This window comes from Protopterus annectens, chromosome 6.part0, assembly GCF_019279795.1.
Source record: "Protopterus annectens isolate FY-2018-M chromosome 6.part0, PAN1.0, whole genome shotgun sequence".
In the NCBI taxonomy this organism is placed as follows: domain Eukaryota; kingdom Metazoa; phylum Chordata; order Ceratodontiformes; family Protopteridae; genus Protopterus; species Protopterus annectens.
The window spans coordinates 628,814,054-628,826,287 of NC_056737.1; the positions used below are offsets into that span (position 1 = coordinate 628,814,054).

At 36.5% G+C, this 12,234-nt stretch overlaps 1 protein-coding gene across 1 annotated transcript in view; it reads right to left on the bottom strand.

Annotated features, from left to right (window-relative positions):
* Positions 1-10,226: 10,226 nt before the first annotated feature.
* Positions 10,227-12,234, bottom strand: part of NIN (ninein) — a gene marked incomplete in the record, with an annotated part of 1,258,852 nt that continues 1,256,844 nt past the window's right edge. Inside the window, 1 exon segment of the mRNA XM_044074306.1 lies at positions 10,227-12,207. Within this exon segment, the coding sequence (XP_043930241.1) occupies positions 11,989-12,207 (219 nt within the window).

Here is a 12,234-nt window from a genome sequence, read left to right on the forward strand (position 1 = left end):
GCTCTGCTGCAGACCTTCCTCTTGAATTCCTAAAAACTGCAGCTGAAGCTTTCAGATCCAGTATCTATACTAATAAACAGTTCCATTCTAGAATCCCATATCCCAGACATTTGGAAGAGGCATACATACTTCCTCTTCATACAGGAGGACCTTCTGCTGACTACTCCATCTTCAGACCAATAGCCATCCTGTCATCACTATCAAAAATTTTAGAAAAGTGTATCCATTCCCAATTACATCAATACCTTACCATAAACAATCTACTCTCCCCCACACAACATAGTTTTTGTCTCAGCCATACTACCACTACTGCCCTACTTCACTTTGCTGATACCATTAATAAAAACAGAAATACCAGAAACCTAATATTGTCCTTATTCCTAGACCTGTCCAAAGCATTCAACACCATCTGTCATCATAAACTATCACTAAGCCTCTCCTCCTTGGGTCTCCCCCCTTCTTTCCACTCCTGGTTTAACAGCCACCTAACAGATTCCAGGCAGTCAAATGGCAGTTAGAATCCATTTCTTTTCTACCCATTACTGCAGGAGTGCCACAATGCTATATGCTTGGAGTCCTCTTATTTAATATATTTATGAATTATCTACACACTGCTTCTAAGCATGCAATTTTTGTACAATATACAGGTGACTCTACACATATCTACATAGCCTCTAACCTACAAGAATGTCAAGAAATTATACAAGAATCTTTTATGCCCATAGACAACTCACAACTCCTACTTAACCCGCCCTGAAATGACGTGACTACTTTTCACCCCAAAAACATTCTTCCAAAGCAAAAATCTTGTCAAATTCACTTCATTAAATAACACTCTGATTGAACAGGTTCATAAAACCAAATTCTTAAGCATTACAATTGATGACAACCTGAAATTTGACCTACACTTCTAAATGCTTATTAAAAAAATAAACTCCCAAAGCTCAGTCTCTTGTATAGAACAAAACCATACCTAACAAAGAGGACTAGAGAAAACATAGCTAAAGCCTACCTCCTACCTACCCAACTGTATGCCTTTTCAGTCTTTTACTAACCTACAAGTGTCCACATAAACAAAGCTGGAACAATACTACAATAAAATAGCTTGCTTTGCTGCAAATCTCCCCTTTAGAACTCATCATGTTCTGCCCTTAAACATCTAAATGACCTCCACACCTGTACTCACAGCGCTAATTTAGTTCAGTATGCAGTCGACTCAACATTAATATGTGCTGCCTCAACAATAAATAAATTCCAAGACATTACCCAAAAATTTTTCTCCTCTGTAGAAACCTGGCTCAAAGAAACAAACCACCTACTCAACTCCAAGAAAAGTAAGGTAATGCTTTTTACCTCAAAAAGTTGCCCAAATCAAAAGCAATCTTTTACCATAAAGTCAACAAATAATCCTGTCACTGAAAATGTAACTCACAGTAAACTTGTAGGTGTTATAATAGATGACAGTTGGAAGTATGACCAGCATATAATGCACAAAATTAAATCTACGCACCAGAAACTAGGCTCCCTTTATAGGATCAATGGATTCCTTGCAGATACTGCAAGAAAAACTCTAGCCACCACCTTTTTACTGCTGACTCTCTTATCCTAACAAATTTAAATAATACTCAAAGAAAGAAACTTGCCTCCTGCTAGAATGAAATAACTCCTTCATAGGACCCACCATTGTCATAGCTTAAAGCAATTAAACTGGCTTGAATTACACAGCTACCTAACATACTTGCAGCTAACTACAGCACACAAACTCATTTATCATCCAGAAAAATGCCCTTCACTACAAAACTTATTACTGCTCTACTGTCCAGCAAGGGACTTCCCCTCTAATAACAAATTCTTATTACTTACAAATAAGTCAAAAACTGGTGCAGGAGACTTGCTCTACTCCCAGTACATTGCTAAACTCTGGAATAGTATCCCCACATAAATAAAACTCTCCAACAAACTCAATACTTTTAAACCACTGCTTAAGCAACATCTTAACCAATCCTGGTCCTGCACATGCTCATCAGAAGGTTAAGTCTTTGTGTTCACCATATGATACTCTCCAAATACTATCCTTAAACAGAATACTCTCAACCTCTCACTGAAATGACAAAACAATTTTTATACATAACTTCTGCCTGTACAATCCACTAAGTTGCACTTGTGCTTTCTCTTTAGTAATGTCCACCTCTGTAAAATCTTAGAATGTATAAATGTAATTACTGTTTGTCTATAAATGTCTGTCTATAAATGTATAATGTCTATAAATGTATAACTACGCTGTATTTAACTGGAACTTAGTATAATGCAATGTAAGCAAATGGGGCTTTTTTCCTGGGCCTCTGCTGAAAATGGGTATTACCCAGTTGGACTTTCCTGGTTAGCAAAGGCAAATAAATAAATAAATCACCTCTATTATAGTCACCTGCTACCATCTTATAGTCTAATATACTACACTGATAAGTATCCATCGCTAAAAGGCATGCCATAACACTACCACCTACCAAAGTTCTTTTATCCAAAGACAAATTCCTGTTCTTCATTACTAAAGCCTAAAATAGATCAGGAGCCTCCTTAAACTCAAACCTTCTGAAATGCCTTCACACATGCTCTCAGGTTTCTTGAAAGCCAACAGGCATTCAAAACACATCTAAGAAAATACCTCTCAACATCCTGGCTCTGTAGCTCTACATCTCCAGGATAAGTATAACATCTTTGCTTCTTCCTCCTCTTGTACTATACCTCTGCTCTCTTCTACTCTATCAACTGTCACTCTGTCTTCATCCACCCCACCTTCTACCTATGCCTCTCTTAACTCTTTTACCACTCATTTCATTTATATCTCATAATTAAATCAACCTTTTGCATTCCACCCTTTGTCAATACCTCAGTACTCTGTATTGTGACAGCTATCCTACTGCATAATTATTTAACTATATCTGTGTAGAATATAATTAGTACAAGAAGCCTTACTACTATATGTTTAGTTACTATCTTACTTTACTTTGACATTGTAAAATGTATTTTTATTGTATTCTGCCTGACAATGTTTTTTTAAACAAGAAGCATCTTTATTAAATTATCACTTATGACAGAGGCAATCATACATTTACATACATGAAAACAAACCATATTGACATAATCTTTGTTGCAAGCATTATACATCACAAATTGTACTGACATAATTTTAGTTGCAAACATTATACATCACTTATAGTCTACCCAATCATTGTTAGTGAAACATTATATAGCACATTTATATCCTGCCTTCTTTTAAACCTCATTTATCCCTTGTATGCACTGTTCCCACAATTCCCATTTTTTTCTATGTAATTTGCTCCTACCCTTTTCTAAAGATCCCAATTCCAGTTGTTTATCTCTGTTACTATATTCATTACTTTTAGTACAGCTGGTTTAGACTTTGATTTCCATTTTCTAGTAATTGCTTTTTTTGGCAGACACCATAATTAGACTCAGGAAGGCCTTACTATGTCTAGGCAATTCCAATTCTGTATCATAGCTCAAAAAATCATTTCCTTAGTTACACCAGTTTGCTAACCCGGTATCTTTGACAGAGTAGCCTGCAGGGGATCTTTAAAGTCTGCCAACTCATTACACTTCTAGAAAATATTTTTCCAATTATCTCGTTCTTCCCCATCACACTTCCAACAATTGCTGTCTACCTAAGGAAAAATTCCCTGTAGTATATAGTTACCATGCAATATTTTATATGGTCTACTAATTATTACTTTTTTTAACAGCAGCTTCTGTTCTGGATTCTACTAAAAGCTCTACCAGTGTGATCCTGAAACTGCTGTTTGCTTTCATACGCCACCTACCCTGAACCTTTTGTGCAGAGGTCAAATGCTCCCTAGGTGGAAACCAAGTATTGTGCTGGGCTGTGACAATACAAACCCTCTGAAACACTGGCTTTGTTAGCTGTATGTAAGAAGCTATAAGTCAGTTTCCCAAAGACAGTTTACATAAAAAAATCAGGGACTTGTAATAAGGTACTCTGATATAAAACACAATACTTCCCCAGAGGATTTTGCCTCTTCAGAGTGGGTACATTAACTCTGACTGTGAAGGAATCACAAAAATGCAATGGTCATCTTGCTCTTTGATAGTTACTTTCATCCCCCCAACAAAATATATCAATAACAGCCATTAAAGTTTGTGCATCAGCTGCTCCATCCCTTTTATACAGAGGTCAGACAGCATCTAGTGGACACTGACCTTGACTACAGAATCCCTCTGATAACCTGGATTTATCAGCTGTTTATAACAGGCTGTATGTCAGGTCAACAAAGATAGTTAACAACAAAAAATTAAGGACCCTAATAAGGTATTTGGTATAAAACACACATTGTCCCAACAGAGTCCTGAACTTCTGATAGGGTTAACTACATTTGACTTTGAAGGAATCACATAAATATAATGGCTATATGGCACTTTCACAGATCCTGTCCTGCCAAGCAACAACAATAATCACACATGATCCTAGAACTGCGGTTTACTTTCATAAATCACCTGAGGCCAGTCCTTTGAGCAGAGCATCAAGGTGGATACTAAGCACATTGCCAGACTGTGACAACAAAAGCTCTTTGAATTGCTATACTTACTAGAAGAAAAAAAAAGACATAACCACAGTACTATATTTCGTTTTGCTGCTATTAGACACATACACTGTCTCTGGCAAGCCTTATTTTTATTTGGTAGTTTTCATGTAATAACCATGTGTTTTCACATGTGGCATGCCCTCTCACCCCCTTCCCCATAAAGACATACATTTTTTATGTATACCTCTAATGTCTAATTGTGTGGAAAGTTCAAAAAAGTTATAACAATAATTTATTTCAACCCCTCACTCTGGAATGTCTACATGCTTCTTATGTTTGTTATTTGTAATGATTCAGCATAATTCTTTTGCACACTTTGTCTTTCTAACTAGCTGTCCTATCTCTCATAAGATTCTGTCAAGTCTGCTCTGGGAATTGAGAAGGACTGCATCCCCTACACCCCACAACTAATATAACCATTCCCTGGGGTCAAACCTATATTGGGGAAGGGGAGCCATGTCAGACTGTTACACAGGCTGTTCCCCTGCTTGCTACTCATCCCGTCTCCCCCAAACAATCCTTGTCAATGACTGCTTTGAATAACTCATGCAATTGTCCTTTGCTTTCATGCACAGACTGCACCCCCAACATGCACATAGACAGTTATTGCAAATAATTTCTCATGTGTGATTGCAAAAGTGGTTAAATAATAGGTATGGTAATCTACTTCACTTGCAACTACCGGACATATCACTCCCGATGCTAACATATATAAAAATTAAACAAAACAAAAATGGCACAAGTGTATGATACTGCACACTGCCAGTATATCTATTTCAATTCATGCAAGTTAATAAAGTGAAGCAAAATCATCACAAATGTATATCAACTTGGAACTTTCACATACTATGCTCTGTTCCCCAGAAGTCACAACCACGCCGCAGCAATGATCACTTGATTGTGATCATCATGGCTTCTCTTTGCATTCATGCACCACCTCACCCCAGTAGATAATCACTTTTAGTGATTATCTCTAAAGACCAAAAGGAGAAAAAAGGTAGCTACAGCAATGTAGATCAAGTTGTTTTTGCAGGATTAATCACTTTGTTTTGCTATTAGCACACGGCTTAAAAAAAACTTAGTCATAGCTTTCAATATCTTAGCAAGCAACTAAGAAAAAAAAAACAGAAAGTAAGGAAGGGCAAAGGCCCATAATTACTGAAAATATGAAAAAATTATCTTCTTTTATGTATTCAGAAACTGGCTAGAATAACAGCTTTTACATTAGCATCCATTCTTCTGAAAAATACGAAGTCCAACTCAAATGTCAATCATTACTAGTGTCAGCAATCTTTACTAATTTACCAGAGAAAAGGGGTATAAGCTACAGTCAGCCCCAACCTCAAGGTATCCATTTATGAAACCTAACACAGTCCATGTCCCACAAATGGAACAGTCCCTTGGAGACAGCAGTGTGGCGCAACAAAATAGCAAAGAAAAAAGAGATTTATTTTCTAACCTGTTAGACAACAATAATAAGGCAAGCTGCAGGTCTACTGTTTTTCCAAAACTACGATGATTGAACAAAATCTCTCTTCAGGGTCTCTTTCTCCCATTCCTCTTAATGTCTTTGTTCAAGAATTCCAAAAATAATGAGGGGGGACAAAGGCTCATAATTAGGTTAAATTTGCCCTTGTGTAGCACAATCCATGTTTAACAGCATGGTGGGCCACATTAAGGAAAGTATGTTGAACTAGAAATAACCTTTGAAGTAAGAAATCTAGTTATAACATGATGTAAAGGGGAAATACTGTGTCAATAATTCCTCTAAAGTGGAAATGTTAACCGTTGTAAAACATGAAGTAATTAACAAATGATTAAGTGTTCTTAAGTGAAATCATGTCACCTTACCACCAGACCTGCAATAGCACAACTTTTTCCACATCATATTGCTGTCTGAAAACTTTGCAGCAACATAAAAGACAGTATATAGAGGTAATGAAGTAGAAAAAAAAGGCACCACATGAATTTGTCTAATTTTAACAAAACATTGAATATGCATGTTCTTAAAGCAGTCTTTATTGAATAGTGTTGCCCACTCATTTTCGGAACAGATGAACATTTACAATTTTGACAGGAAAAAAGTCCAGTACATTTTTGTGAAAGATTAGATGCAAAGTCTTGAGTAAGCATTAGTAGAGGCCTTGAAGCTTTTTTGCTTTTTTTTTTTTTTTTTTTTTTTTTTTTGATAAGCAGTGGAATTATTGATGGAACAATGCAAATTCTCAGTTTCAATATGCTGCTAAATAGCGTTATGATGATCCAAGCTTGCATTTTACTGATGCTGGAAATTCTGGGTGCGTTCATTTCTGCCCACATTACTGAAAATGTGTGTGTCCATTTCACTTTTTGATAAAACAGATGTTGAGGATTTCACAAGAATAACTTGATGCTTGAGGGGATAAAGTTGCCTTATTCCCCCCTCCCCCATTCCCGTTTCACTGCCAGTAATGCAGGTACAACAATAACTATAGAAATAGGACAAAAAGGACTAGTAAATTTAACATTAACACATGGAGAGCTGTAGAAAATGTTACATTTTCCTTGACTGGCTTACGTTTCCTAATCTAAAACTACTGTCACATACAAAGACACATAACTGTTTTGACACAGTATTATGACAAAACATCCATACTTGACGTGCAAAATGAACATTATTTTTTTTCAACAACAAGAGAAGATTTAGAGTTTTTTAAGTACATTTCATCATAATTTTGGTTGTCTCTTACAACCACTACTACTACCACAAATACCAGTTCTTACTGGCAATTGTGAAACTACAAAGAAACATATCCTCAATGGGAAATGTTCAAAACACACATTAAATGTAGACTTGCTTTCTACTTTAACATGATGCTGAAGTAATCGTGTGCATTTCAATACCGCTACGGAAATAATTTTTATTACTTCTGAAAAATGAAAACTGCTACCCTGTAAAGTACATAGCAAAACATCAGCACTACAATCTGAAGTCAAGTGCTCACTTCTTTAAAATCTTACACTGGTTTTTAAACCTTTGGTGCCTTGGAGGAATGTTGAAAGGTGTGTGTGTGTGTGTGTGTGTGTGTGTGTGTGTGTGTGTGTGTGTGTGTGTGTGTGTGTGTGTGTGTGTGTGTGTGTGTGTGTGTGTGCGCGCGCGCGTGTCTGTGTGCATGCATGTGCGTGCGTGTGCGTGTGTGTGTATATAAAGGAGCTGCATACGTGACCCCACTGTACCCTTAACTGGTTTGGAAATAAAAAAGCAATTTCAAAGAATTAAATAGGCACATAAAAAATGAACTGTATGACAATGCCCTCCCTCTAATACAATCAACCTCTGTAGGTAACACTGCAAGCTGTCTTGAAACTTACATTAGAGCCCCTTGCCTGATTCAGCACACAAACATGCAGATGTAAATTAGTGAATGTTGCTCTAGCATACCTTGCCCATCAAATGTGGAATTGTACTACTGAACAAAAACAATGTATAGAACCAACATTTCTGAAATACTAGACTGCAAATTATCGCAGCTTGGTTATCTTGAGTAAAAAGACATACAAATGAGATGTCTGAAGCAGCAAATTTCTTGATTTTGAGTTTCACAATGACCTGATATTAAATTGACAATAACTCAGAAAAGACACAATGATCAACATGAACAAGCAACACTTTGCAGTGAAAACTCCCAGTGCTGGAAGTCATTTCCGTGTAAATCTCTGATATTCATTTTGTTTAAGCAAGAGCAGGTAGGATTTGTGTATGCTGCAGTGGTACAGCAGTTAGTGTTATCGTCTCACAGCAAGAGGCTCTCCCGTTCGATTCTCGGCTGGAACGCCTATTGTGTGGAGTCTGCATGTCCTCCCCGCGGTAGAGTGACACTTAAAGACATGCAGCTAGGTGCGTGTGTGAATGGGTGTGCCTTCTTTGAAGGCTGAGCGTCAGGCTGGCAACTCGGCACCATAAAAATCCACTGCCAATCATTAGCGGACCGGAGTTCTGCTGTGGTGACCCCTAACCGGGAAAAGCCAAAAGAATCACATAAGCAGCATTTGTGAGTGCTATGGGGTGAATTTATAAGACAAAAGTGGTAGCTAGTCACCTCGCCAAAGTGAGAATCAATGAACCCTGCTTTAGGAGAGTTGTCTTATATACATATATATATATATATATATATATATATATATATATATATATATATATATATATATATATATATATGGGTCTATATTATATTCTCTAAAGCCAACAATATCGAAGCTGATATTGTCGACATGAGAATAGCGAAAGCAGAGAATATTGAATGTGTAAACGGAAATCTCGCTAAGGGGAGATTTCTGTTTGCTGCAATGTAGTGTGGTCTCGGAGTTGGTATATTTAAGTTAGGGTACTTTTTTTTTTTTTTTTTTTTATAAGTTCGATGTTTGAAGACATTGACCATATGGTGTTCGATGTTTCCAACCGCTGATCTCATAATATCGACCCTATATATTTTTTTTACATATATATATATATGTATATATACTATATATAATATATACATATACTATATATATATATATATATATATATATATATATATATATATATATATGGTTCTCCAGTGTTTGACTGAACATACTCTTGTCTGCAAAATGCAGGAGTGTGATTTAATGTCAACAGTACAGATGGCTGAATGGTGAATAAGTCTATGGTTCGCAATGTCAATACAGGTAAGTGGGGTTGGATGGGTGAAAATGTGTGCTTGTGTGTGTATGTGAGCTAGCGTTAGGGTTGGGGATGAGTGAAGGATGGCTGTTGTGTGTTTGTGTGCTTTAGGGTAAGGGTTAGGTTAGGGGATAGACGTAGTGTTGTTTGTGTGTGTTTCTGAATGTTTGTGTGTCTCAGTCTATCTTGTATAGTGGCAGTGTTATGGAAAGGATTTAATTACTGTCAAATGTAGGGTTAGGGTTGGGGAAGAGGCAACGTTAGGGTTGGGGTTAGTACCCATTATGAAGGTGGTGCAAGTGAAGTAGCCCCTTGCCCTCTTTAGGAATGGGTGCTAACCTTAATCATAATGCTGCCCCCTTTCCCTAGCCCTAACCCTACACTTTACCATCAATAAACCTTCCCATAGTACTTCCACTATTTAGACAAATTTGAGGATAATGTTATGGGGGGGGGGTTAATTTTGATATCAGGAAAGGAAACAGTTTTCCTCTCTCATTATTGTTTTTGGGTTTTTTTTTTTTTTTTTTTTTTTGGTATTGTATATGATTGAACTTACTTTGTTGGTGTTTTACATTTGACATTATATTAGTTTGGTCAAACATAATAGACCCATATATATATATATATATATATATATATATATATATATATATATAATCTGAAAGGTGTTGGAAGTGCATGGACACATTTCTTTGCAATGAAGTGTGAAGGACTCTGTTACCTCTGCAGAAAACAGTATTTTCAACTGCAGGTTGAAAGTAAACTTTTTTTAACAAGGTCTTTTTTTGTTACAGAACGTCACTGAATTGAGCTTCTTTTTCTTGCTTCAGTGAACCAAACGCAATCTTTTCACAACTGTAAAACAAATGATGACCCTTGAGCTAAAATACAATGGTGGGCACAGAATGAAAGTAGTGCTGTAAGGCATTGATGTGTGGCACGTTCAAGTGACACTACACATATAAGCATTTTTATTTGTTTTTAGTTTGCCTACAGATATTTCATTTACTTTGCCTTGGAAAAAAAACAAGAAAATGAAACTGCATAGAACATAAAGATATGCATTTTTAGAGGACAGCAGATCTTTGTACTTAACTACCATGGTCATACAAAGGCAAATCAGGCAACGATTGGTGACATTTTCAGGAAGACATTGGGATACTTTAGATTGCCAGAAAATGTAAACAAACATTTTCAAGCATCATTAAACTATTCAATAAAACTCTGAGAAAGAATTTAAACTATTTCAGGTCTGAGGTTTACAAACTACTACTGGTTAGAAACACAGTCAAAATACCCTAGTCACTTAGATCATAATAGTGCCTCAGAACAATCTGGTCTCTACAAGTGAAGCCAGAACAATTCAAAAACATTTTCATTCATTCAGAAACTGACCACGTGAAGTAGATTCAAATTCTTAAAATTATATATACAAGTGCTTATAAAAACTGAGAGAAATATTAATTTGTTAAAAAATACATTTTTAAATTTCATTATACATAGTGAATTCCTCAAGCAAGTCAAAATAGGCTAGTATAAAAACTCATCTTGATATCAGTAACAAAAACAAAAAACATATAGGGATCAAATGCAGTTTTAAATTAAGTTCTAAAATAATTAGATACACTTGAGGGAAGAAATGTCATCTTTTTCATAACATCAATTGTTAAAGCAACTGAAGCTTAGAATTACTTAAGGCAGTGGGATAGGTTCAGAATGTACTTATTTTTCTATTATGCTTATCTGCTTAGTTGACATACTGAGGTAGATGGCAGGTGGCTATGAAAGGGCAGATTACATGCAGCATTCTCTTTCTCAGCAGTTTGCTCTCTGCACATGAACCACTAGGTGGTGCATTCTCTTTCTCAGCAGTAACTCTGCCCTTGGTTGCTCTCCCCCACATGAACCACTAAGTGGTACAGACTATTGACAATGAAAAGGTGCCAGTCAACCTCTAGCAAGTCTGCAAGCAATGAGTCACCCCTCTGCTTCCATTCCATCTCTGTTGTGCAAAAAGCCGTAACACTTATCACTTTCCAGGAATGAAAATGGATTCATCCTTGCAAATGAAGGCTAAGTGAAAGTGGACTGAAATTAGGGAGTAAACAGTGGTCTAACCCTTATAAAATGTACATAAAAACATAAATAAATAAATAAATGTGTACCCCAGTTTCAGCCACATGACCCTGCTTACTTCAGAAGACAAGAGCGAGTCTGTCTTGTTTTTCTATTTTTTTCACATTCACAGTAAGACAAGAACATTATCATGCCAGTGCAATACAATAAAAATATAGTGATAATAAATATGGCAGACAAAAACATTTTTATAGACCAGCTGGTCTTTAAGGCAGCTTCACTTGTGTTAAACCTTATTGTAATACTGTTACATTACCCACAACAGTGTTGTGTGTGTCAGACAGTGCTTGACTTGTCATGGTCGTTTATCACTTGGGAATTGGTCGCTGTGAAAGTACAACATTGTCCTGTGGCATTTTAATATCTTATGTCCAACATGCCAACATTTACAGTATTAGAACATGACAGCAAAATCCACAGCTGGTTATACACAGTTTGAAACATGGCTAGTTACATCCATACTGAAGTGGCAGCAAACAGAGTTCTCTGCTCTTATAAAGTGCATCACAGTTTTCACAATTGGCAACAGTCAGACAGATTCATCAGCTACGATCTTAAATGGTGGAGATGAGGAGAAGCTGGCAGGGATGATGCTTTTAAATCCCTGACTATCCTGTTAAGGCCTGAAATTTTTTCTTCCAGTAAATAGTTCTTCTTTTCAGCAACTCTATGCCTCTGCTCAGTCATTTCCAAAGCTTTATGGAGCTGAGAGTTCTCAACATAAAGGTCCTTTATCCTTTCTTCTGCTTTAACATTCCTGGACAGCTAAAAATAACAAAATGAAACACACTT